The sequence below is a fragment of the Hypanus sabinus genome, chromosome 11, assembly GCF_030144855.1.
Source record: "Hypanus sabinus isolate sHypSab1 chromosome 11, sHypSab1.hap1, whole genome shotgun sequence".
In the NCBI taxonomy this organism is placed as follows: Eukaryota; Metazoa; Chordata; class Chondrichthyes; order Myliobatiformes; family Dasyatidae; genus Hypanus; species Hypanus sabinus.
The window spans coordinates 72,480,147-72,507,916 of NC_082716.1; the positions used below are offsets into that span (position 1 = coordinate 72,480,147).

The 27,770-nt window shown below is 39.1% G+C and overlaps 2 protein-coding genes across 7 annotated transcripts in view; both read left to right on the top strand.

The window, feature by feature from the left end:
- Positions 1-273: 273 nt before the first annotated feature.
- LOC132402106 (zinc finger and BTB domain-containing protein 41-like) lies at positions 274-21,348 on the top strand. Of its 6 annotated transcripts, XM_059984706.1 has the most exons (12): positions 373-1,264; positions 1,814-1,900; positions 2,906-4,199; positions 4,712-4,919; positions 7,117-7,186; positions 7,347-7,494; positions 9,485-9,614; positions 9,838-9,933; positions 12,653-12,759; positions 16,201-16,306; positions 19,795-19,883; positions 20,313-21,348. In XM_059984706.1, the coding sequence occupies exons 3-12, from the start codon at positions 3,086-3,088 to the stop codon at positions 20,963-20,965; spliced, it is 2,721 nt and encodes a 906-aa protein (XP_059840689.1). In that variant the 5' UTR covers positions 373-1,264; positions 1,814-1,900; positions 2,906-3,085; the 3' UTR covers positions 20,966-21,348. The 6 variants fall into 6 exon arrangements, with proteins under 6 accessions (XP_059840690.1, XP_059840689.1, XP_059840687.1 ...); XM_059984707.1 differs by lacking the exons at positions 373-1,264; positions 1,814-1,900 and adding an exon at positions 274-352; XM_059984704.1 differs by lacking the exon at positions 1,814-1,900.
- A 5,934-nt stretch (positions 21,349-27,282) lies between these two features.
- aspm (assembly factor for spindle microtubules) overlaps positions 27,283-27,770 on the top strand; it is a 59,320-nt gene continuing 58,832 nt past the window's right edge. The window contains exon 1 of the mRNA XM_059984710.1: positions 27,283-27,578. Coding sequence (XP_059840693.1) covers positions 27,306-27,578 — 273 coding nt within the window. The 5' untranslated portion in view covers positions 27,283-27,305. The remainder of the gene's footprint in view (positions 27,579-27,770) is intronic.

Sequence of the window (27,770 nt, forward strand, 5' to 3'; positions counted from 1 at the left end):
TGCGCCCAGGCCATTTCCGAACGCTCCCCCCCCCCCCCCCATCCTTAATCTAATATCAGAAAGACGTCCACATTCACAACAGCAATACGTTAAAGTTAGCTTTTCAATTCCTTCTTTAATTTAAACTGTCTACTTCCGTTATCACTAGACGATAAGCCACTACAATCCTCAATTATTTTTCCGTTTCCCAGAAACCCGCCTCGCCTTCCTCCACCCAAACCGACCTCCCGTTCGCTACTTCCGCGTTCGTCATCACATCTCTGCCCCACAATGCCCCGGAGCCCGTTTGGTGGCCGGCGAGCCACTGCGCAGGCGCCGGCTCTGCTTCTGCTCGGGGGAAACGGAAACAAAGGTTTGAGAGGCGAAGGGAAGTGCGGGCACCGGGTTTGGGGTCCGCGTCCCGGCGTCGCCGCGATGCGCGGGCGGGCGGCCAGCCGGCCGGCCGCGCCTGGGACCCGAGAGGCGGCGTGGATCGGGATCGGGAGACGGGCCCCGGTCCGGGCCGGCTGCCCGCCCGGGGTTGGGATTTGGCGTGGGCTTGGCCACAGTCAAGTCTAGTGCGATCCGATCAGTGGTGGTGTTGGAAAGTGAAGCTTTCCCCACCGCCCCGCCTACGCCAGCCAGGGACCTCCTTAAAGTCCGCAGGGTTCACCTGGGTGATGTGGCCAGTGGTACTTACACCAGTTCCAGTGCTGAGGAGGCTGGAATCCACAGCTGGGCAGTACAAGATCAATTACTTGACACAAGGAGGCTCAGCAAAAATACCATTTTGTCAGAAGTAATCCTACCTATTTTATGTTAATAGTTAGGAGGGTGGGGTGGGGGTTCAAAATAAAACTCGGATACGCTGTCTCACTGAGTTACCAGACTTTTTTTAAAACTTCCCTGGCCTTTTTTTTTAATCCAGTCCAAGCCGGTAGGATGAAATTCCTTAGTCTCTGATGGCAGAAACTAAATTGGAAACTCATCCGATTCCAACTGGTTGGGAGGTGGCAATGTTATTATGACAGCATCATCACCTTCCATTTATGTTGTGCCTTTAACCCAGCAAAATATCCCACTGTTGACAAGCCAGGCCATGTCAAAGTCAGTTTTGTTGTCACAAGTGCAAGTTCATATCTGGAAAAGTGCAATGAAAAGCTTACCTGTAGCAGTATCTCAAGCACTTAGAATTAAGATTTTCATTGTAACTGCATACTTTTATTTTATATGTATTAGATGAGTATTAAATGAATAATAGGTGCCCAAGATCTTGGCCAAAAAGGTAAGCTTTGAAGGAGTAGCTTAATAAAAATATAGGCAAAAAATTTAATAGAGCAATTTCAGAGACTAGAAATGAAGAAATGTTAAAACTCGGGATGATCAAGGGGCCATGTTTAAACAATGGAAGAAAATGACGAAGGTGAATGGGTGAGAAAGAGTGCTCTGCTGATCTACTGTAGCAAAAGATGCCACAGTACTTTATAGGAGTGTTATCTTTTCAAGCAACAAGGATCAACTCATTGAATGTATCAGTTTCCTTGCCAGGAACTACTGCTTTGTTGATATTGAGATAAGGATGCTTTATTGGATGTTAGTTTTTGTTTGGTATGCCTAATCTTGGACTTCGATTTTAACATTCTCAAAAATTCTCCCCACTTACACTCATTATTTCTGAGTCTCAATGTGATGGAAATTTAAACTATATTAAGTGGCACTTTACTAGGTTAACACTTATTATAGATCCAAAAAAGTATTTTTCTAATTTGAGGTATTTGACATTCTTGTTTTGTCTTGTAGTCTACCAATCTGTTTTGAAATAATTCAAATGCAGGGGCTCCCAGAGTTACGAATGACCTGACCAGGGGAAATTGGACATTACATAAATTCTTCCAGATGCTTTTAAATCATTTAAAATCTGGTAATAACGTGTTTCATTGTATCAATTACTGAATGCAATATACAATTTGTTTAATTATGGGCAATATTTGGGTGGCTATGCAGTTAAATGAAAGAAACTCCATGAGTGATATGGTCTGATCAATCCCTGTGCCAGGAGTTCCCAAATTCCTTTCCTGGGAAGAGTTTCTAACCTGAACCAAGTTCCCACACAGCAGAGCTGTCTGCAACAGCTGGCATATTCATTTACCTGTCTCTCAAAAACCCAGTTGTATGTAGGGGGTCTGCGTAAATTGTGCATTCATTGGCTGGGGAAGACCTGTGCAGCCGTATCAAAGGACTAACATTTGCATCATTGTACTGAAATAATTCATTAAGAGATGATGCTAATAATACAGGTGACGATGGAACAAATTTAGAGTAGTAAAAGCTGAGTCTTTCAGAGTAATTGGATAAAGTATCAAAGGCTCATGTGGATACTTTAATTACCTTATTGCTGATTTAGCAGAATCTGTTCCTTGTTTTTCTTTGTGTTAACATTCTTCAGATCATAAGGTACATGATTTGCAGCCAGCTTCTGTTCACAAGTGTGGAAATGGGTGTTGTGCATTGGATAAAACCATATTGGTCACTAGGCAATTTTTTAGAGCATTTGGTCCCAGTCCATACTATCTCAGCAGTGGACTTCTGTCAGTCTCCTTTCCTTTCTTTCTCTTGCCCTGCAACTTATCCTGTCTCACGTAGCTATTAACTCTCTTTTATTGTTCTTTTCTACTTGCCTACTTTTAGGGATAATTTACGGTAACCAGCCAGCTTGCCAGCACACTTTTGGAACTTGGGTGCAAAAGTTGATTCAATTTCTAAGTAACAAATTATCAACTGGCATAATTATTTTGTGCAGTACACTGGAAGTTTGACATTAAATGCCAACAGGGCATATCTTTCAAATAATTGGTCAATATTCATAAGTAAGTAAAGCTTAAGTCATGTTGTAACTTGTGTAACATATATTTGAATTATCTTGCAGGCTCGATGAATGTTGCAACCATCCCGAGAAGATGTGTAGTATGAGGTTAACTGATACCAAAGAAAATTGCAAGGAAATTTCATGTTGAGACTCTATACCTCTGATCCACAATGATGGCCCACTGTGTAACTGCAGACTGAGAAGAGAGGGTATTCATCCACAGCAATTTTAATCAACACCATGTCTCAGAATATCGACAGTTCTTATAAAACTGGATCAAGTTTATCTGGAGCACCATGCAAAGATGTTTTCTTGGATTTACAAACAGCAAAATTTGAAAATCTATACTATGGTCCAAGATCAATTCAAAGCATTTCAAATATTGCTGACAATCTTGATGTTCCTTTAGGACAATCATCACCAATTGTACATCTGCGATCACTGCTACATAATAAGAATCTATTGAAATATATGAATGATGATCGACTCAAGCAGTCACCTTTTTGTGATTTAGTTATCATGGTAGAAGGAAAGCAGTTTTGCGCCCACAAAGTGGTTGTTGCTGTAGGTAGCAGTTACTTCCATGCTTGTTTAAGTAAAAACCCAAATATGGATAGTATCCAATTGGACCATGTTAGTTATTATGTTTTCCATCATTTATTAGAATTTTTATACACCTCTGAATTCTTCATTCAGGAAAGTGAAATCCCTTCAATTTTGGAAGCTGCTCAGTTTCTAGACATTATCGATGCAGTTAAGTTGTTGACTAGTAATGAAAATGTCTCCAGGTCAACCCAAACAGAATTGTTAACTGAAAGTAACCAGTGTTTGGAAGAAACGGATTCCCTTGAACCCACTGTCAAATTCCAGCATAGCAATGTATGCACCTTCTGCAATAAAAGTTTCTGTTACAAAAAATCTTTAGAAAACCACATAACTAAAACTCACAATACCAGCTCCCTGGGACAAGAAGAAAGTTCTGAGGCAACAAAAATCGAACTTACCCGAAGGTGTTCAATGCGAACGCGCAAATGTCCAGCAAAATTTGATAGGAAAAATATTGATACCACAGATGTCTCTGAAGATGAATGCTCAAGTAAAAATAGTAGTGACACTGAAAATAACAATAATGCCCATGAAAGTCTAGAAAGTGAAGATGAAATGGAAGAAGTTGAAGCAAAGCTTGAAGAAATGGAAAGAGAGGAAGAAATTCAAGGGGATGATGAGAATGATTCTCTAGATGCGGAAGAGATTGAGCAAAATATTCCTAAGGAATTGCCTCCTGTCATTTTACAGACTGGGAGCAAGAAAACACTCCAGTGCCCAAAGTGTGATAAATGTTTTGACCGAATAGGTTGGTAAGATCAACATTAGTTTGTTTGGACAGTAGCTGTCTTTAGTTCCCAATTAGTAGAATGTGAATTCTAGAAACAAGATCAGTATTTAAAATTAACCTAACTGTCAGCTTTAATTACATGTAAATATTTGTACTGCAGTGTGGCAGAATCGAATATCTGACACATATTCATCAAAGCTTAATTCCATTTTATCATATTGTATTTAATTGCATAATCAATACTGAAATGCAAATGTGTTTTTGCATCGCGATCCATTTTCTGGCTACGAAGCTAGGCAAGCCCCTTTAAATATTGCTTAAGGCTTGTGATCTAATTCTTGCTCATGTCCTTTCTATAAATGAAGAAATTCTTGAATCTTCCTTTGAAGCACATTGGTGATTGAATATTAATGGTTATGTAGTGCATTTTATGTTCTGTATATTTTGCATTCCTTGTGCACAGCTGCCACAATATAGAAGTTCACCAAAAACTTTATGTATCTTAACTTTGTATTGTTGGATTTTTACAGGAAAATACGAGTGCCACACACGTGTACATACAGGTGAAAAACCTTTTGAATGTGATATTTGTAATCAGCGTTACTCCACCAAATCCAACTTAACTGCCCACAGGAAGAAGCATAATTCACAAGCTGCTTTTCAAAGAAAGGAGCAAAAATGCCCATTCTGCAACAAGCTACATGCAAGCAAAAAAACATTAGCAAAGCATGTGAAGCGGTATGTGTCATCTATTCCTTAAGTTCTATTTTAATACTTGTTTTCAGTTCAAAAATTGTATTTGGAAAAAATACGAATTGTCATTCTCTGTTTTGAACATACCTTTCCTATTAATATAAAATTGCTATCCGACAACATTAAACAGACAGAACAAAATAAAAAAATTGAAGTTGAAGGTGGCGATAAATAACATCTGTTGTTGTTGACGCAGCGTCCTACTGGAGTTACTGCCCACAGTCTATCTAATCCCATACTCTACCCAATCTGATGGAGAGAGATGATTTTATGACTCAATACACCTTAGTTTAACAAGTGTATTTGAAAAATACCAGCCAATTGGCAAAACCCAACCATCAATTTTACTGCTGCAAAAATTAATTACTGCTGCACTTATTAATTTCTGAAGCGCAGAAATGTATAAAACTACCTAAGCAAATTGAAAGATAAAAATCATTAAAAAATGAAAATGTTCAGTAAAAACTGTGAAGATAAAAAAAGTTCAGTGGTCAAAATTTAAAACCAAGCAGGAGACATTGCTTCAAATCAACAACACTAAACTGTCACTGGAGCCATGAGACAAGTTCAGAAGCGTAAATGTTGGAGGATCTCAACAAGATTGGGTTTTGTAATTTGATTTCATGTGGAATGTAACGGTGATGCAGATTGAAAGGTTCTGCAATACACTTCTTTCAGGAATTCCATGACATCTGAATTTAACAATATATTTGCAGAATACCTGGACTCATGGTGGTTAAACAATAACAATTTATAACTAGAGGCATAGACCAACATGGCTGGGACCATTGAGTTTCTTCAGCTTTGGGCAAAATTATATTGTTCTTCCTTTACTCATGTTTTGTTAAAGGTCTTGAAATTAATACAAATACTTTTTAAAAGAAATACAGTCCAAATGTTCTTTGCTAACTGTAACTAGGAAATCTAGTAAGAAAAACGTATAGTAAGATGAAAGCTTTCATTTTACGTCAGTATTGAATCATAAGGGTTGTGTGTATGGTGGCCTTAAGTTGCATTACTACACTGAGAAACAAAGTATAATCTAGATGAACTCAGCAGGTCGGGCAGCATCTGTTGAAATGAGCAGTCAACGTCTTGGGCTGAGACCCTTCGTCAGGACTGAAGAAGGAGGGGACAGGGGCCTTATAAAGAAGTTGGGGGGGAGGGTGGAAGGTGCTGGGTGAAAAACCAATCAGAGGAAAGATCAAGGGGTGGGGGAGGGGAACCAGGGAGGGGATAGGCCGGAGAGGTGAAGAAGGAATGAAAGGGGAAAGCACTATGGGTGAGGCAACACTTTACTTGTGAGTCTGTCGAGGTAATCTATTGCGTCTGTCGAGGTAATCTATTGCGTCCGGTGCTCCCGGTGCAGCCTCTTCTACATCGGCGAGACCCGACGCAGATTGGGGGAACGCTTCGTCGAGCACCAACGCTCCGTCCACCACAACAGACAGGATCTCCCGGTTGCCACCCACTTCAACTTTGCTTCACATTCCCATTCGGATACGTCCATACATGGCCTCCTCTACTGCCATGATGAGGCCAAACTCAGGTTGGAGGAGCAACACCTCATATACCATCTGGGTAGCCTCCAGCCCCTTGGTATGAACATTGAATTCTCCAACTTCTGGTAATTCCCTCCCTCTCCCTTCCACCATCACACTTTCAGTCTGCCTTCTTTTCTAGCTGCCTATCACCTCTCTCATGATTCTGCCTTCTTCTACCCATAGCGCTTTCCCCTTTCATTCCTTCTTCACCTCTCCGGCCTATCCCCTCCCTGCTTCCCCTCCCCCACCCCTTGATCTTGATCTCTGATTGGTTTTTCACCTGACACCTTCCACCCTCCCCCCCACCTTCTATATAGGGCCCCTGCTCCCTCCTTCTTCAGTCCTGACGAAGGGTCTCGGCCCGAAACATTGACTGCTCATTTCAACGGATGCTGACCGACCTGCTGAGTTCATCCAGCTTGTTTGTACGTCTTTATTTGACCACAGCATCTGCAGTGTACTTTGTGTAAAGTATAATCTATATTTTAACTGGTGAAGAGAGGGCCTGAAGAATTTTTTCCTAACATATAATGCAGGTTTGAGTGTAAACTAAAATCCATAGGTTATCAATGCATACCTTCTTTCATCTTTATTTGTGATTTGCAATATTCTGCCCATTGATTTGAGGATATTTACAGGTTCCATCCAGATAATATACAGGAGTTTTTTACTGCTAGAAAGAAGAGGAGCGAAGCGTGGAGATGTGATGTAAGTTTTCCCCCTCCATTTTTCAATCTAGACTCTCTTCCATAAACTTCTTATCAAAGTTAAATATGCAAATAGTAGCCGATTTAAACTGTTCATGCCCCTTTTATATTTCAGTATTTGAAATTCTGAACTCTGACAATTCTCTTTTTTTTGGCCGCAGGTATGTAACAAAACATTTACACGGAGACCTCATCTTGAGGAGCACATGATTCTTCACACACAGGATAAACCATTTAAATGTAGTTATTGTGAGGAACATTTCAAATCAAGATTTGCAAGGCTTAAACATCAGGAAAAGTTTCATTTGGGTATGTATATCCATATGTTCTGGATTTAAAAAAAATTTCATTCAGAACTAATTTTGATTGATTGTGTTACTGATTATACCAATACATACCAGTTAGTACCTAGGTTTTTTGATCCTAGATGGAATTCTCACTCACAGCTGTTACAATTTCAGTTGGTTGTAAAATGTTCTTGGTCTGATTTCAGCATGTGTAATCTTTATTGTAAAATTAAGTAGTTAACTTTATCTGGATTCATATAATCTAATTCTCCCCCTCCCATGTTCTTGGATTTGTAGCTAATGGTTGCCCATGTATGCTAAACTAACATACTAGTGTGCACAATATATTTTATTATGAAATAGTCACAAAGTGACTAGTCACAAAGTGCAGACAAAAGTATGAGAAAACTTCAACCTTCCAAAAGCAATGGAAGTTGTATGGGTTTTGTATAATGGACCATAGAGTACAGCCAAGTAGATAGTAGTTTTTTTATCCTATTACGTACTACTGTCAGTTTAGTAGAATAGTCAACACTTATGATTCAGGTAGTCCCAGCACAATCTTATGCAATATTGCTAGAACCTTTTATCAGAAAGATAGTCAACCTGTTTTTAAGTCGTTATAAGGTGTGGTTGAATTTAGTTTCTGATCTTGACCTCCTTGAAAGTAAATACAGTTGTACTTGGCTGTGTAACTAGAAGTGACTGCCTTTCTAGTAGAAACACACCAAAAACCTCAAGCACATGAGTAATATTTTCAGTTTATTTTACAAGAAAAGTAATAATATATATGTTAACTTCCTTTTTTTTTAAAATTACTGATTCCTTTGATTATAGTGGAGAAGGCAGTGAAGTAGTGTGGTTGCTAAAATTTGTTTTGCTTACTTCTCGCTTATTAACATTAATAGGAATATTGGTGCATTTAATTAAGAACAGACACTTGTTCTGCTGTGATTTTAATTAGGAGGTTTGAGGTGGATTTCCAACCTATTTGGTTAGAAGTGTACTATGAATCTGAGCAACATAACTGGGAAGGAAAAAAATAACAGCTTGAGAAAAGACATTTAGAGTCACAGAGTCAAGGAGCACTAAAGTACAGAAGCAGGCTCTTTGGCCCACCTAGTCCATGCCGAGCTGTTATTCAGCCTAGTCCCATTGACACACACTTGGACCATCGGCCTCCATATCCCTCCCATCTATGTACTTATCCAAGCTTCTCTTAAATGTTGCAATCAAACCTGCATCTGCCATTTCTGCTGGCAGCTTGTTCTACACTTGCACCCGCTTCTGAGTGAAGAAGTTCCTCTTTAGGTTCCCGTTAAATATTTCAACTTTTACCCTTAGCCTATGACCTCTAGTTTGTTTCACCTCCATTCGGTGGAAGAAGCCTGCTTGCGTTTGCCTTTTCTGTACTCCGCGTAATTTTATATACCTCTATTAAATTTCCCCTCATTGTCCGATGCTGCAGGGAGTAAAGTCCTAACCTATTCAACCTTTCCCTATAACTCAGGTGCTCAAGTCTTGGCAGCATCCTTGTAAATTTTCTCTGTACTTTTCAATCTTACTGATATCTTTCCATTGTACAAAAAAATAACTTCCAGTGGCATGAAGAAGTTGGAAGTCTGTAGTACAAACAAATTGTGGGCACAAGTTCATGTTAATAATGCAGTAGTTATCATAGTTCCACACGAACTATCTGTTCATTCTCAGACAGCCTTTGGATGCCACAGTGAGTATTTAAAACATTGGAATTTAATTAGTTGGTAAAGTAAATGTAGCTTTTAATTGTTACCTCTCAAACACTATAGTAAATGTTTACTACTTGCAAGAAGTACTTGTGCAATTTTTGTTACAATGTAAATACACAGTGTTCAGGATGAGGTGTGAGCTAGTCTAGGGGTTTGTCTGGGACTAATTTCCATTTTTCATTTTGATAATGGATAAAACCTTTGACTCTTTGGTGTACTGAACTTTGGATACAGACTATAATTTAAATTTTATCACCTTTTTAGGCCCTTTTCCGTGTGATATTTGTGGTCGTCAGTTTAATGATACAGGAAATCTCAAGCGACATATTGAATGCACTCATGGAGGAAAAAGAAAGTGGACTTGTCTAATTTGTGGCAAATCTGTAAGGGAAAGGTAAAATCAAGATCCCACAGATTATTTGAAAGATTAAGGATCTGCTATTGAAGACTGAACTTTTAAAAATTATTTCGTAACTAAACCATTATTTATTAATCTACTTGAGCACAAATTATTTTACAAATATGGTATGATACAAAGTGGAAGTGAATTTAAAACCAGTTCCTTTATAATAAATTTTATTTGATAAAAGTGATGTTTGTTTTATTTTTATAAACAGAACTACATTAAAGGAACATCTTCGAATCCATAGTGGCGAAAAGCCTCATCTTTGCAGCATTTGTGGACAGAGCTTCCGTCATGGTAGTTCATACAGGTAAGAGTATAACATATAGAATAAGAAATGCATCTTCCTCAGACCCTCTGTTTTGTTTCCTTCATGCCACTACTCATTGATTCCTGAAGCTCAAAAAAAATTAGAAGACTTGATTCCTGAGCTGTACCATTTTTACATGAGTTATAACCCACTTGTATTTTAAGATTATCCTGTTCTGAATTTTGGATCTTTATACATAATTTGAGAGTCATTCATAAATTGCTACTTGAAAAAAGGCACAGTTAGATTTTGTTTCTCATTAATTATGGCTGCTAAAGCCGGTAGATTAGTTTCAGAACATCACCACCAAAGATCATTCCTCTGCACCTTTGATCCAATACAGGCCAAACTGCTGAGAGACTTTTCTTTGCATCAGGGGAGAATTTGATTGACTGTAGCATTGGCAGAGCCTGTTAAAATTGATATCATTGGGCATTAGATGGAAAAATGCTGGAGTCAAACTTCAGACAGCAGTGATTGTCTGATGTTAATTATCTCAGCCACAAGATACAGTGACATGCAAAAGTTTGGGCACCCCGGTCAAAATTTCTGTTACTGTGAACAGCTAAGTGAGTAAAAGATGATCTGATTTCCAAAAAGCATAAAGTTAGAGATGACACATCTCTTTAATATCTTAAGCAAGATTACTTTTTTATTTCCATCTGATACAGTTTCAAAATAACAAAGAAGGAAAAGGCCCCAAAGCAAAAATTTGGGCACCCTGCATGGTCAGTACTTAGTAACACCCCCTTTGGCAAGTATCACAGCTTGTAAAGGCTTTCTGTAGCCAGCTAAGAGTCTTTCAATTCTTGTTTGGAGGATTTTCGCCCATTCTTCCTTGAAAAAGGCTTATAGTTCTGTGAGATTCTTGGGCCGTCTTGCATGCACTGCTCTTTTGAGGTCTAGCCACAGATTTTCAATGATGTTTAGGTCGGGGGAATGTGAGAGCCATGGCAAAATCTTCAGCTTGCGCCTCTTGAGATAGTCCATTGTGGATTTTGAGGTGTGTTTGGGATCATTATCCTGTTGTAGAAGCCACCTTCTTTTCATCTTCAGCTTTTTTACAGATGGTCTGATGTTTGCTTCCAGAATTTGCTGGTATTTAATTGAATTCATTCTTCCCTCTACCAGTTAAATGTTCCCCGTGCCACTGGCTGCAACATAAGCCCAAAGCATGATTGATCCACCCCCATGCTTAACAGTTGGAGAGGTGTTCTTTTCATGAAATTCTGCACCCTTTTTTCTCCAAACATACCTTTGCTCATTGCGGCCAAAATTTTAAATTCGTCAGTCCACAGAACTTGTTTACTAAATGCATCAGACTTGTTTAGATGTTCTTTTGCAGACTTCTGACACTCAATTTTGTGGAGAGGACGCAGGAAAGGTTTTCTTCTGATGACTCTTCCATGAAGGTCATATTTGTGCAGGTGTCGCTGCACAATAGAACAGTGCACCACCACTCCAGAGTCTGCTAAATCTTCCTGAAGGTCTTTTGCAGTGAAATGAGGGGTTTGATTTGCCTTTCTAGCAATCCTACGAGCAGTTCTCTCGGAAAGTTTTCTCAGTCTTCCAGACCTCAACTTGACCTCCACCGTTCCTGTTAACTGCCATTTCTTAATTACATTATGAACTGAGGAAACGGCTACCTGAAAATGCTTTGCTACCTTCTTATAACCTTCTCCTGCTTTGTGGGCATCATTTATTTTAATTTTCCGAGTGCTAGGAAACTGCTTAGAGGAGCCCGTGGCTGCTGATTGTTGGGACAAGGTTTGAGGAGTCAGGATATTTATAAAGCTTTGAAATGTGCATCACCTGGCCTTTCCTAACGATGATTGTGAACAAACCATAACCCTAACAAGCTAATTAAGGTCTGAGACTTTTCACTCTAAAATTGTACAAAACAAAAGTAATACACCAATCTTGCTTAAAATGTTGAAAAGAATGTTTCATCTTTAATTTTATGACTTTTGGACATCAGTTCATCTTCTGACCTCTGATTTCCTTCTCCTGTAATCAATAATTAGCTCTTTGGTTTTACTGATGTTGAGTTAGAAGTATTGTTTTGGTGCCATTCAAACAGATTTTCAATTTTCCTCTGATATGCCAATTCATTGTTGAAGTAACAGTGATATCGTCAACAAACGTAAGTACAGGCAACACACACAAAATGTTGGTGGAACGCAGCAGGCCAGGCAGCATCTATAGGAAGAGGCGCTGTTGACATTTCAGGCGTCGACATTGTTTCTTCCTATAGATGCTGCCTGTCCTGCTGCGTTCCACCAGCATTTTGTGTGTGTTGCTTGAATTTCCGGCATCTGCAGATTTCCTTGTGTTTGCTTTTGAAACATAAGTACAGTGTTGGTTTAAGGGGATGATAATGTTGAATGTTGAGCTATAGTCAATGTCTTCTTCAGTGTCTTTGTCATGGGACGATTTTATTGCACAGAAACACCATCTATATACATTCTTAGTTGCTGCATTTAAGTAGATGCACAAGATTGCTTTCAAAACTTTCAATGATACTGGCAACTTTTTAGGGTTATTTTCTACAGATAGATTATGTAATTTACTTAAATTTATTCAAGTTATTGAAATTTTTCTCAACAAAATTAATTCATATAATTAAGTTGCGAGTTATTTTCCCATTTTATGTGATCCATAATAAAGTAGCAAGAAATGTTGCTTGAAGCATTTTTATAAACTCATATTTTGTTACTAGATTACATCTCCGTGTACATCATGATGACAAGCGTTATGAATGTGAAGAATGTGGGAAAACTTTTATTCGCCATGATCATCTCACCAAACATAGAAGAACCCATTCAGGTAACATTCTGATGGAGAAACAGATGCCTTCGTGATTCCCTCTTTGCCTTCGTAGCTGTCAGCTGGATTTCTGATTAGAGTCAAAGAGTGCTACAGCTTAGAAATAGACCCTTCAGCCCATCTGGTTGCTACTATACAGTTATTCTGTGTAGTCCCTTCGACCTGCTCCTGGACCATAGGCCTTCGTACTCCTCCCATGCATGTACTTATCTAACCTCTCTTGAATTTTACAGTCGAACTTGCATCCATCACTTCTACTGGCAGCTTGTACCACACTTTAGAGTGAAGAAGTTTTTCCTCAGATTTCTCTCAAATTTTTCGCCTTTCACCCTTAATATATGAACTCTAGTTCAAGTTACACCAAATGTCAGTGCAAAATGCCTGCTTGCATTAACCCTATTTATACCTCTTCATGATTTTGTATACCTCTATCAAATCTTCCCTCATTCTCTTATGCTCCAGGAAATAAAGTCCTAACCCATTCAACCTTTCCCTATGACTCAGATTTGCAGGGCCTGGCAACATTCTTGTAAATTTTTTCTGTACTATTTTAATCTTATTTACATCTTTTCTGACCAGAACTGCACACAATATTCCAAATTTGGCCTCACCAACATCTTATACAACTTAAATATAACATTCCAACTCCTGTACTCAAAGCTCTGATTTATGAAGGTCAGTGTACCAGAAGCTCTCCTTATGACCCTATCTACCTGTGAAGCCGCTTCCAAGGGATGGATTCTTTATTTCCAGATCCCTTTCACTCCTTAGTGCCCTACTGTTCACTGTGTACATCCAGCACTGGTCTGTCCTCCCAAAGTGCAACATGTCACAGTTAAATTCCTTCTGTCATTTTTGAGCCTATTTTTCAGGTCCAGATCCTTCTGCAGTAGTTTGCTAGCCTTCCTCACAGTACACTACACCTCTAATCTTGGTATTAACCACAAATTGATCGAGTTTACCACAATATCATCCAAATTATTACATAGAAGGCCAACAACAGCTCTAGTTCCTGTGACACTGATATGGAAACACTAATACCCTTGAATGGAAAAGCCTTCAAAAAGGCTGTCATGCTTTCGATATTTATTGCTTATTTATTATTTATTATTCTTTTTTTATTTGCACTTTCTGTTGTGCATTGGTTGTTTATCCATCCTGTTTGTTGCAGTCTTTCATTGATTCTGTTGGGTTTCCTTTACTTACTGTGAATGCCCACAAGAAAATGGATCTTAAGGTTGTAAATTGGTGACATACAGATTGTACTTTGATAATAAATTTACTTTAAAGTTTGATCACCACTGGGCACAGGACTCTGGGCACTGGGTCAAAGAAACAGCCATCAACTATTACTCCCTAGTTTCTCCCACTAAGCCAATGTTGAATCTAATTTACTACTTCATCCTGAATGCCATGCGACACAGCTTTCTGGTTCAGCCTTCCTTATGAGACTTTGTCAATAATGTTTTACCTACAAGTTGGTAATGCTTTAAATCACCAATATTAATTACATTTTCCTCACTTTAACCCATTTACATTTTGAAATTTCTAATTTCTGCCTCACATGATTTCACTTGAAGACAGCTTTTAATTTCTTGACTCCTGTAGCTGAATTAACTTTATGGATAAAAAACAAAATGTAGACCAGTCCAACACAGGAACAGGCCCTTCAGCCCACAATGTTGTTCTAAACCAATTACATTAGTAATCAAATGGCCAACTAAACTAATCCCTTTTGTCTACATTATATCCATATCCTTCCATTTCATTCACATTCATGTGCCAATCTAAATGTCTCAAGCCCCTAATGTATCTGCCTGTAGCTCCTCTCCAGGCACCCACCACTCTAAAAGAAAATAAACTTGCCCCCTAACACTTTCTTTGAACATACCCTCTCTCACCTTAAATGGATGTCCTCTGGTGTTAGACATTCCAACTCTAAGAAAATGATACTGTCTGTATTCTACCTGTGCCTCTCATAATCTTATACACTTCTGAGAGATCACCTCTCAGTCTCTGCTGCTCCAGAGAAAACAACTCTCATTTGCCCAACCTCTCATGATAGCACATGCCTTCTAATCCAGGCAGCATCCTGGTAAACCTCTTCTGCACCCTCTCCAAGGCCTCACTATCCTCCCTATAATGGGGCAACCTAAACTGTATGCAGAATTCCTGATGCAGCCTGACTAGAGTTTTATAAAGCTACAATATAACTTCTTGCCTTTTGAACTCAGTGCCTCAACTAATAAAGGTAAGCATGCCATATGCCTTCTTAACTACTTCATCAACCTGTGCAGCCACTTTCAAGAAGCTATGAACTTGGACCCAAAATCTCTCTGCTCATCAACCCTGTTAAGGGTTTTGCTCTTAATAGTGTACTGACTCTTAACAGTTGACCTTCCAAGGTGCATTTGTCCAGGTTAAACTCAGTCTGCCATTTCTCTGCCTACATCTGTAACTGGTCTATATCCCACTGTATTCTTTGCCAGTCTTCTATGCTATCCGCATATTGCCAACCTCTGTATCATCTGCAAACTTACTTACCCACCCATCTACAAGTTCATCCAGCTCATTTGTATACATCACAAACACCAGAGGTCCCTGTGGGACACCACTGGTCACAGACTTACAGCTGGAATAAGTTCCTTTGACCACCACCTTCTGTCTTCTATGTGCAAGCCAGTACTGAAACCAAATGGCCAATCACCATGGATCCTATGCATGTTAATCTTCTGGATGAGTCTCTCGTGAGGGACCTAGTCAAACACCTTAGTAAAATCCATGCAAAATCCACAGCTCTAACTTCATCAATCACCCTTGTCACCTCGTCAAAAAAATAAGTCAGTAACACATGACTTGTCCCACACAACGCCATGTTGACTCTCCCTAATTAGGCCATGGTTTTCCAATTGCTCATAAATCCTAAACCTAAGAATTCTCTCCACTAACTTCCCTGTGTGTGGCATGAGACTCACCGGTCTATAGTTTCCATGATTAACCCTGGTTTTCTTTTGGATTAATTGAACAATATTAGCTACTCACTAGTCCACTGGGACTTCGCCTGTGTCTAGAGTGGACATGAAGATATTGGTCACAGCCTCAGTAATCTCATCGCTTGCCTCTCGCAATAATCTAGGGTATGTCCCATCAGGCAATAGGGATTTATCCACCTTAATGCTCCTTATTGATCCTATACTACCTCCTCCTTTACCTCGAAATGTCCAAGCATATCAATACACTTGGCACTGATTTCCTTATCCTCCATGTCCTCTTTGGAAATACTGTTGTAAAGGATTTTTATGTTGCTTGATTACATTAAACAATATATGTATTTTTTATTTACAAATTTTTGTTGTTTTTCCATTTAACTCTGGTCAGCTTTGGAAGAGATACATTTTTAATCAGCTGAGGTTTATATAATTTTTTTCTTTTATTCAAAAGGAGAAAAAGCTCATCAATGTGAAGAATGTGGAAAGTGTTTTGGTCGTAGGGATCATCTCAGTGTTCATTACAGAAGTGTTCACTTGGGAGAAAAAGTCTGGCAGAAGTAAGTAAAACACCTGCTGAGTTTGAAATTTAAATAATCATATTTGAAGTTTACGGGGAAAGAAATCTTGCGATATTTTGAATAAAATTAAAATTATTATGCAATTCCTTTAAAATCACATGTTCCTTTCATACTTTTCCCTTAAGCTTCTTTTCCCTCAAGTTTCTTTTTCCTCATTTTATTTTATCTCGTTTTTCAATCTGCTGTTGTCAACTTCAATTTCTAAAATGCCTGAATGGTATTGTTTAATGATCTTATCCTCATTTATTCACCTGTTGGGCCCCAGTGGAACAGTGATCATTGATGAAAGCTTAAAGCCTTTATATACCTTGAAATTTAAAAACAGACTAATTTACCAAAAAGGTAGCTTTGCAACTCACCTTGAATGTCATTTTGAACAATGAACTGAATCCCACTTGTGATCAACTATAGTGTCACTGAGAGATGCAGCATAGAAACAGGCACTTTGGCCCGCTGTCCATGCTGCCTATCAACCACCCATTCACATTAATCCTATTTTTTATTCTCTACTCATTTTTATCAACTACTCCCAGATTCTACCACTCACATGAATAATTACCATACAATTAACTTGCCAACCGCATTTGGTGGATGTGGAGGAAACAAACCCCCGTGGTTACAGGGGGTTTACTCCATAAATGGTGCCCAGTGTCAGGATTGAACTTGCGTATCTGGTTGTGTGAGGCAGTGACTCTGCTGGCTGTGCCACTGTGTCAGAGCGGGTATGGCAAGGCAAAAAGGGAACGTTCTGTAAGACAGAGGGCTTAATATAGCGGAAACCTGAAAATAAGTATAGTAAGTCTAGGTGAGAATTTAAAAAGGAAATTAGGAAAGTAGGGAGTATGAAAAAGAAATTGGTAAATAAAATCAAAGAAAATCCAAATATATTTTAGAAGTACAATGTAGTGAGATGATAACAAAGGAAAGGGTTGATGATTTTATGGACCAAAAAGGCTGCCATGTATGGAGCCCAAGGATCTCAAAGAATATTTCACAGCTGTTTTCACACTAGTGGGGTCATTAAGAGGGATTCAAAAAATGTATTGAATGGGATAACATTCTTAAAGAAAAGGTATTAAGATGTTTAGCATCCTTAAATATGAATAATCCTTAAATATGCCAGTCATGATTGAAATGCAACCCAGCTAACTGAAAGGTGAAGAAAATGCAGAGGTTTAGACAATTATTTTGCACAGTATTATATTTGTCAACGTGGAGGAGAGAGTGAGTTTGTAAATCTGGAGGGAGCAAAGGATGTTGGGAATGGTGAGGGTAGAGAGCCACGAATGGTGGGTGAGACAGGTGGCAGAGAAGGAGTGCCGGGGCAAAGGGTGGCACAGGTGCAGACACATCCAGCCCTAGACACCAGGCAGGGTCATTTGATTACAAAAATTTGGTTTATTCATCATTACAGAATGTCTCTCAGGTGCTTCCCGCTCTCTCCCCTCTCCCTTCCCCTTTTCCCAACTATGATTCCCCTCTCGTTGTCCCCTTCCCACTCTCAGTCCACAATAGAGACCCAAATCAATATCAGGTTTATCATCACTCACATATGTCATTAAATTATTTTTTGTGTATGGCAGCAGTACAGTAAAATACTTAAAACTACTACAGTTCTCAAAGATTGTAGCACTGTTAAATGGTATACTGTTTAAAAAGCAGGAAGAGATATATTAAATACAATCCAATAGGTTGAACTTTTGTGTTGGTCAGATTAATGGTGTCAAATCTAAGGATCATATAAGCCACTGTTCAGAGTGACACAGATGAATTAATGATATCAGGCCATGTTGCCAAATTGGACCGAATTCTTTGAAGAGGTAACAAACAAGATCAATGATGATGCAATGTTTGATGTAGTCTATCAGGATTTTATTTCAGGTTTTTGACAAGGTTACACATGGCAGGCTGAGAGGGACCCTAAAGGAGAATGACAAATTGAATGTGAAATTGGTTTAATGGCCAAAAGCATGAGTAAATGATACTTCTGTGTCTGAAAGTTATTACCAGTGGAGCTGCATAATGTCCAGTGCATAGTCTGTTACTTCTGTTCCAAAGTAATAATCTGTGTTAAATGAAGGGAACATGTTAAAGAAGTTTGTAGATAATACAAACTAACAGAGAAAGTGACATTGAGGAGAAATGCTTTAAACGGCAAAAAAATTAGGATGGTTTGGTCAGCAGATTTTAACTTCCTGAATATAGACCTGGATAGAAACTGTCCTTGAGCCTGGTGAACCAGATTTTTAAGTTTTGTATCTTCTATCTTTGGAAGGGAAAGGAGAAAATGATTGGGGTGGGAGGAGTGATTGTATACGTTGGCTGCTTTCCCTGAGGCAGTGGGGAGTGTAGAGAGTAAATGGAAGAGAGTGTGGGTTTATGATAGACTGGGCTATGTTCACAACTCTGTTTTGGACAGAGCAGTAGCCACAACAAATTAGGATAGGATATCTTTTCTGGTGTATCTGCAAAATCTGAGGGTCACCAGTGTATGCCCAGCTTCATTAGCCTTTTTAGGAAGTAGAGGTGCTGGTGTACTGTTTTGGCAGTAGTGACAATGTGGTGGGATTAGGACAAATTGTTGTTGATATTTACACCTTGGAACTTGAAACTCTCAACTGATTCTACTATAGTACTACTGATACAAATAGAAGCAGTTTCTTCACCCCACTTCCTGTGCAATGACCAGCTCTTTTGTTTTGCTGACATTAAGGAAAAGATTGTTGTTTTGATACCATGCTACCAGGCCTCCCATCTCTGTTCTGCATTCTGTTTGATTGTTGTTTGAAGTATGGCCCCCTGCAGTAGTGTAATTTGCAAACTTGTGCATGAAAGTAGAGCTGAATCTGGCCACAGTCAGGAATTCAGGGAGTTGAGGATGCAGATTGGTGTTGAGTATAATCGTGTTGATTCAGGTTTGTTGGTCAGGAAGTTAAGGATCCAGCTGCAGAAAGAGGTGCTGTCCTATATCAAAGAATTTAGAGGTGAGTTTGTTTTGGAATTATGTATGAGGGTGACATTATAGACAATAAATAGGAGTCTGACATTAATGTCTTTGTTATCCAGATGTTCTAGGGTTGAATGTGGGACCAGGTAATTTGCATCTATCATGGATCTGTTTTGATAGTAGGTGAATTTCTATAGGCTGATGCTGTCTGGGAGGCTGGAGCTGATGTGTGCCACTCAAAGCACTTCATGAAGAAGGATGTCAGAGCCTCTGGGCAGTGGTCATGAAGGCATGTTATCGCCTTTTGCGTTGGCACTGGGATGACACTTGTCGAGTGTTTTTGTGGTAATATTTCACTAACTCTGCAGCATTGATACTGTTACTGAAAACCATTTCAATAGTCTCTATTATGGTGGGTTAATATTAAAATCATGAGTTTATTTGGATTAAACTTTGACTAAGTTTTGGAGTATGAATAATGGCAACAAAAACTTCTAACATTTTTCCTTACCAATTACAGGTACAAAGCCACTCTTCACCAATGTGAAGTGTGCAAAAAAGAATTTAAAGGAAAATCAAGCTTGGACATGCATTTTAGGACACATTCAGGTATCCTGATAACATGCTTAACATGCTTGTGACAAATTGCATCTGTAGTCCATTTTATATATATCTCCTTTTCTTTCTCCTTTTCTCTTCCTCCCTCTCCTCTCTCCTTTTCTCTCTCTTTCTCCTCCTTCCCTCTCTTCAACCCCCTTTTCTTTCTAACCCCTTAAACTTTGTTTTCACTCAATTAAGTTTATTAGTAATATTTTATAAGGTTACACAAAATTTACAGTGAATTCTTTAAATTTAAAATAATTGAGTTGAAATTATTTGGTCTTGATTACACAAAATTATTCCAGGTAACCTGTAATGCTATTGCTAAGATCTTTTGTGGAAAACATTTTTGCTAAAAAGATTTGTGATGAAAATTGTTGTGAGCATATAACTTTACTTAAGCTCGAAACAAAACATAGCTAATTTTTTTTACTACAGGTGAAAAGCCCTATAAATGTCAAGTTTGTAACCAAGCATTTCGTATTCAGAAGACTTTAACGAAACACATGGTCACTCATTCAGATGCCCGCCCCTTCAACTGTCATCATTGCAATGCAACGTTCAAACGGAAAGACAAGCTGAAGTATCATATGGATCATGTTCATGGCAATAAGCCTATAGAACAGCCAATAGTGGCGGTCTCTGAAGTGAAAATAGTATCTCAGGAGCTGCTGTATGCACAAGATGGCAAAGTGTACCAAACAGATGCTAAATCCTACTTACATCAAAATAAGGCTTACTCAACTGAGAACAAAACAGCAATTCAGAACGTTCATGGGGATGTGACGCTTGTACCAGTACGGATTGGTGCTGCCACAGTGCAATCTGATGCTCCACAGCATACAGCAACTTTGGTTTCGCAGCCTCATAACCTTCTTCAATCCCAGCAGCCTCCTCAGCAAACCGACTTTCAAAGAGCTACAGACCTTGCTTTTCTGGAGAAATACACCCTTACACCACAACCTGCCAATATTGTGCATCCGGTTCGTGATGATCAAATGTTAGATCCTAGAGAGCCATCGTATCTTGGAACTTTACTTGGACTTGACACAGGTACATCTGTGCAAAGTATTTCCAATGTAGAACATTAAGGGTAAGGAAAAGCACACTGTGAAGACTACAGTCTTATGTGGGAAAGTGGAACATTAACTTTTAATTCAAAATTGATATCAGTTGTGAATCATGTTGGTCAATTGATATAATTCACTGCAATATCTATGTTTTTGTACTGTGGGATTGCCTATAATTAGGGATTAAAAATGGATATGTCATTTTGTATTAGTTATATCCTTCAGCCTATCATCCAGTTGATAATGCAAGGCTTGGCTATTGTATATAACTGAAATTATGTCTCAACTCCAGTTCTACAATGACTTGAATGATTTTAAACTATTTAAACCCAAAGATAAATATTAAAACAATCATATTTATTGTTTGAACATAATAACCATGCTTATTAAAAGATGGAAAGAGCTTTAGGTTGTGTCATCCTTTTTCTTACATGGTTATATTCTGTGCTATTAAATTAACCATGCAGCTTGAAATATCTGATGGATGTCTGATTCTTGAAGAAGTGTTTCAATAAGAAATTAGGTTTAACAAAAAATTTGGACCCAAGACAACCTGCTTCATGTAGATGTTTTAATTATTTTGACAGGTGGAAATATTCTATTAGGTCCAGTTATAAAGATAGGTTCCCTTTGGTTCCATTGATTGAAAAATTGATATCTGTCCCATCTCTTGAACATGAATTTGTTTATTTAGTGATATAGCATGGAACAGGTCCTTCTTGCCTTTTCAGCTGGGTTGCCAGTAACCCCAAACTTAACCCTAGCCTAATCATGGGACAATTTACAATGATCAGTTAACCAGCAAACTCATTGTGGGAGAAAATCTGATCACCTGGAGAAAACACACACATTCCACAGGGAGGACATACAAACTCCTTACAGAGGATGCCAAGATTGAACTCCAACTCCAGTTGTAATGACGTTGCACTAACCTCATGCTACACATCAGACAAATGCCTTGGAGAGTGCTTCCTAATATAAAATGGGATCTGTCTGACTTTGATTGTTTCCTCTTCCTAAATTTTCTGAATTGTGATAGATTGGATATAGAAATAAATTTATTTTCTATTTTGTAAATCTTGTCAAATCATCTGACACAGCTGAAAATGTTTTGTATTTTTGATTCATCTGGAAACCTGAGATTCAGAATACCAGAGATATTCATTACCATAAGACTATGCCAAATTTAAATGAAGATTGTGCCAAACTAAAGCCTGATATAATATTCAGAACATTCAAAAAATTGCCTGTAGTTTATTTTTAGGGGAAGATTTATTTTGTACACAACATGCACGTTGCCTTGCTGCTGTTGCCTATTGCACTAAAAAAGGAACAAGCATTGTGTGTGATTTTGGTCTTTGTACCTTGAAAGGTATTTGATTTGGAGTTGTTCACTGAATCATTCCTGGGGTTATGGGGTTTCCTGTGAAGAGAGAGCAAATGAGTAAGGCTTCTATTCATTAACCGCTGGAAGAATAAGAGATGGCCTCATTAAAATAGAAAATTCTGAGAGGGATTTACAATTAAATGTAGACAAGATGCTCTTTTGACAAAAGGGCACAATTTTAAGGAATGAAATTGGTTGTTTAAAACAGATGGGAAGTTCTTTAAGTTAAAGCATTGTGAATCTTGGACTCCTCTTCCACAATGGGATGAAAATATGAAAATATAGTTACTGAGGATATTCAAGATGGAAGTAAAAGAGGTACTAAGATGCTAAAAAAAAAGTTGATATCAGTTGGGAACAGTAGATGATAGATACAGGATAAGTTAGGCTGGGTCGGCCTCTACTGCTTCTGCTTATCATTCATTGCAAAGCTTTATATACATAACAAAAATATATGGGTATCAGTACTTAACATATCTTAAAAGCACAGTCATCCCAAATAAAAGTTAGTAAAGATAAAAATCTGTCTGAATGAGAGATCTAGATCACTGAGAATTATTTGATAAAGAGTTAGGAAGTATTTGTTGCAATCCCATGACCGCACTTGCCAAGTCTGATCACCTGGCCTGTACTTCTACTCGTAGCATACAGCAGAGACTAAGGACTGCAAAGGTACTGTATGTATGGTTAAAGAACATGGAGGAGCATTTTACTGGGCTGCCTTGAATCAGTGGACTAGATGATATTCAGGAATTCATCTTCGGATCTGAATAAATATGCCACAGTTGTCCCCGAGACCTGTGTGGATGATTGTGTGTCTTTGGGAATATACCAGACCTATATCCTGGGTAATCCAGGAAATTCACTGTCCTCTCAGGACTAGATCTCTGGGACAAGACCAGTGTTTCAGAACTCTGCAGGAAGTCTTGTTATGACCTAAGAATGAAAAATGCAATCCCAAGTGAAGTTAGAGACATTAGCTGTGGCAGGGTTTACATGTCATTATTTCCTATGAGATAAAACCTAAGTGACTGCAACACTTCACTCCCAGATGAGCTCAGTGCCTTTTATGCACACTTTGAAAGCAAGAGCAGCATTTGACAAAACTGTGACATTTGTCTCAGAAGCTGACATCAGAATATCTTGAAAGAGGGTGACCCCTCAAAAGGTGTCAGGTCCCATATGTGGCAGGGCACTGAGAAACCTGTGTGAAGCAACTGACTCAAGTGTTCAAGAATGTCTTCAAACTCTCATTGCTGCAGTTGAAGGTTCTCACCTACTTCAAAACAGCATTAATCATACTGATGCCTAAGAAGCACAGGGTGAGCTGCCTCAACAACTATCACCCAGTAGTGCTCACTTCTACAGGGATGAAGTGATTTGAGAAGTTGGTCATGACTGGATTTAACTCATGCCTGAGCAATGACCTGGATCTGCTATGATTTGCCTACCGTCACAACAGGCCTACTGCAGTTGCAATCTCACTAGATGGAGGTACCGGAACCTCAGGATGCACAATCTTTTAGGAACAGCTCCTTCCCCTCCACTATAAACATGGACCATGAACACTACCTCAATATTTTGTTTTATTTTTGCACTCTTTATATTATTTTTCTTCTTCTTATGTAACTTATTTTTATGTATTGCACTGCACTGCTGCTGCAAAACAACAAATTTCATGATAATGAGAATAAATCCATTTCTGATTCAAGAGGCATTTAATACGTTTCCAATAATTTTTGGACTACTTTATCCTGGGAAAAGTAAAGGAGTTTTAAAATTGAGTGATGCCTTTATTTGGATAGAAAAAACATTACAAGTATGGAGAATACTGGAGATTGCTTAAGTAAAGAGAATAAGTTTTTGTCAGCATACATTGTATTGCATCAAGTATCTCACACTGGTGTAATATTTCATTGATCCCCTGTAATCTGGAAGAAAATACTGAAAGGAGGGTGGCGCGTGGCCAAGTAGTTAAGGCGTTGGACTAGCGGTCTGAAGGTCGTGAGTTCAAGTCTCAGCCTAGACAATTTGTTGTGTCCTTGAGCAAGGCACTTAACCACACATTGCTCCAGTCCACCCAGCTGAAAATGTGTAATGGAAAAATGCTGGGGGGTTAACGTCGCAATAGACTGGCGTCCTATCCGGGGTGGGGGGTGGGGAGGGGAGTCCTGTACTCAGTCGCTTCACACCATGGAAACACCTGATGAAAATCGGCACACCTGATGAGCCAGGACAGACTTTAACTAAAAGGAGGGTCTGTAATTTTGTAATCCACATTATCGGCATCTTGGTGTCATCTTGTTTCTTCAAGGCCAGATAACATAAGTCTCCGCTGCAGTATAGACCAGAAATTCAGTTTGGCTGATAAGGAGTATTTATTCATGCTCTGATGGAATGGGAAATATAAAACCCTTACCAAACTATGATTACAGTTATTGTGAAAGGAAATAGCTAATTTTAATAAAGGTTTTAGTAAATACTAACTCTTGCAGTTACATTATTTACCAGTTTTTATTGTTATAACTTCTTTTGCAGGAAATAGGTACTTCAATTAATGTAATTAATTGTGAAAAGTTTTTATCCTGGGAATATGAACAATTCTGTAAATCAGCATGACTCTTGAAAGCACAATAATAACTATTATCTTTCAAAGTTAAAAATAAATTTATTGCCAAAGTACACCATATATCAGCTTGAGATTTGTTTTCTTGCAGACATTCACAGTTGAACAGAGAAATACAATAGAGTTAATGAAAAAATACATGAAGACTGATAAACAACCTATGTGCAAAATAAGACTAAATGTGCAGATAAAAATAATAATGCTGAGAACATGAGTTGTAGGCTTGTTGAAAGGGAATTCAAAGCGTGTGGAATCAATTCAGAGTTGAGGTGAGTCAAGTCATCCATGCAGTTTCAAGAGCCTGATGGTTGAAGGGTAATAACTGTTCCTGAACACAAGAAACTCTGCAGGTGGTGGAAATCCAGCGTAACACACACAAAATGCTGGAGGAACTCAGCATCTATGGAAAAATTAACCAGTTGACGTTTTAGGCTGAGATGCTTCATCAGAACTTTTCTTGAATCTGGGAGTGTGGGAATAAGGCATCCTTCCTGATGGCAGCAGTGAGAAAGGATATGTCTATTAACCCATAATTGACATTTTTGCCTGAAAAATTAATTTCATGCTTATTTCTCTGCATTCAGTGAGCAGTAACTCAAAAACAATGTGAATGGTACAGTGAATTTTCTGGTGAACTCAAAAAATATATAAGCTGATCCCATGTTCTCATCAGTGGATGCAATAAAAAGCTTATTATTTGTTCCGGTCATTTGTATTTGTTTGAAAAACATTCACCAAGTTCTTTCTGTACAATAAGTACCAAATATCCATAGACAAAACCCCAGAATGCAAGTTGGCACTTTTATTTCTGTGGTCGGTTTGCTTTAAGGCTCATTCAATTTGGTCCCAGATGTTTTTATTTGCCATTAATAAGTTACCATTTTTATTTTCATAAATGAGTAAATTATCATGGATTAATCAAAATTATAAGATACCTCCAAAACGATCTGTTCCCTCGCCAGTTCTTTGCTTTTCGTGTTCTCGATATATATTTATTTGATTAGTATTTGCACAGTTTGTGTCTCTTGAAGACTGATTGAACGCCCAGTTTGGTGCGGTCTTTCATTGGCTCTATTATGGTTATTATTCTATTATGGATTTATTGAGTACGCCCGCAAGAAAATGAATCTCGGGGTTGTATCTGGTGACGTATATAAACTCTGATGATAGATTTACTTTGAACTTTTGCCACTTACAACCAGGGTCCCAGAGCCTTCCATTTCACTGAACTGAACCAGCTCCATAAAGCTTGTGCTGCTGGGACCAGAGTCAGTGTTACCTCGTGAACCCTTTCCATTACTTACAAGGCCAAGCGAGAGTGCGACGGTATATTTGCCGAAGCCACTGCAATAATTAAAAAAAAAACCCAAACCAACCAGCTTGAAAGACTGGGTTTTGATGAACTCGTATTGCAAACCGGATTATTACAATTACATTTGTTAAATCTTATCTTTGCATGTTGTGGGGCTCTTAAAATCCTGTGCAGTTTTCACAGGATCCTACACTGTATAATATTGCAGCTCGTATCTCCTGGAACAGCAGTTAATTCTGTCTACCAACGCCATCTAAATACAAATATATTATTTCTTCAGCTTGGACTTCCCAGTAGCGTCGACATTATCGACAGGCATGAACTGGAGCGGTTTAGTACAACTTTCGAGTGTGTATAGCACTATCACCGGAGACACCTATGTCAGCGAATAAACACGTGAAATGGTACGGATTCAAACTGCATTCCTCCGTCGACAGATGCTCTCCTTGAGGCAGCGCATTTCCAGCATGTTCTGTGCCATTTAACCTTTGCCTGTAGTACATTGAAAATAAGATAACTAACACACATCATTTGTCTTTTGCATTTCATTGCACAACAGTACAGACAGCGTGTTTTCGGCTAAACTAGTTCTTGTTATTGGGGATGATGATTAACCTTTTAGGACAATGCTCCCCTTCAAAATAATAAAACACCAAATTCACCATCGAATCTCATTAGAACTGACACAGCTTCCTCCGTACACCCGACAGCGCGACCCTCCCCCTTGCGCCGCCGAACACCAGGGTTTCGCAGAGCCAAGGTTTAAATCCACTCGATGCCTTGAGATTTTGAACAATAATATTTTGGATGTGTCGCCTGCGATTGGTCGCCCGTGGAATACGCTGTGCCGATTGGGCGCTGCTGTTGGAGGTCGCGTTGGGGGGGGAGTGACGTACCTCGGAGGATCCTCGTCGCCATTGGCTGTTGTTTCCGGGCGTCTGATGGCGGCGGGCGATTGGCTGCGGCTGGAAGTTTGAACGGAGAGCTGAGGCGAGACCTTGCGCAGCTGCTGGTGGCGGAGCCCTGGCCGCCTCAGATGGATTCGCTTCTTCAGAGTCCCGTTGCGGGGGCAGGGGGGCCGAGACGACAGCCTTATCGCGGGCCCGACGAGGGGGATGATGTCCCCGTCCTCACACTCACTCACTTTGCCCGCACTCCATTCGTCTGCTTCAAGACGGTGAGGACAGGTCACGCCAAGACCGAGCGGTTGGCCGTGGAAAATCCCGAGAGTGTACCAGTCCTGGTGACGGTGGACAAGTTTCCCAGCTCCAAGGGGTTTGCAGTGAATGAACGGGAGTTTGTGATCGAGGTAAGGATGGGGACGTGAGCCAGTCATACAGCACGGAAAAGGGGCAATCTATCCAATAGGTCCGTGCATCTGCACTTGTCCCATTTGCCCCAGTTTGTTGCATATCCCTCGAAACCATTCCCAGTCATATACCCGTTCAGCGTCTTTTAAACGTTTTACGTATACCTGATTCAGTCACTTGTTGTGATAGAA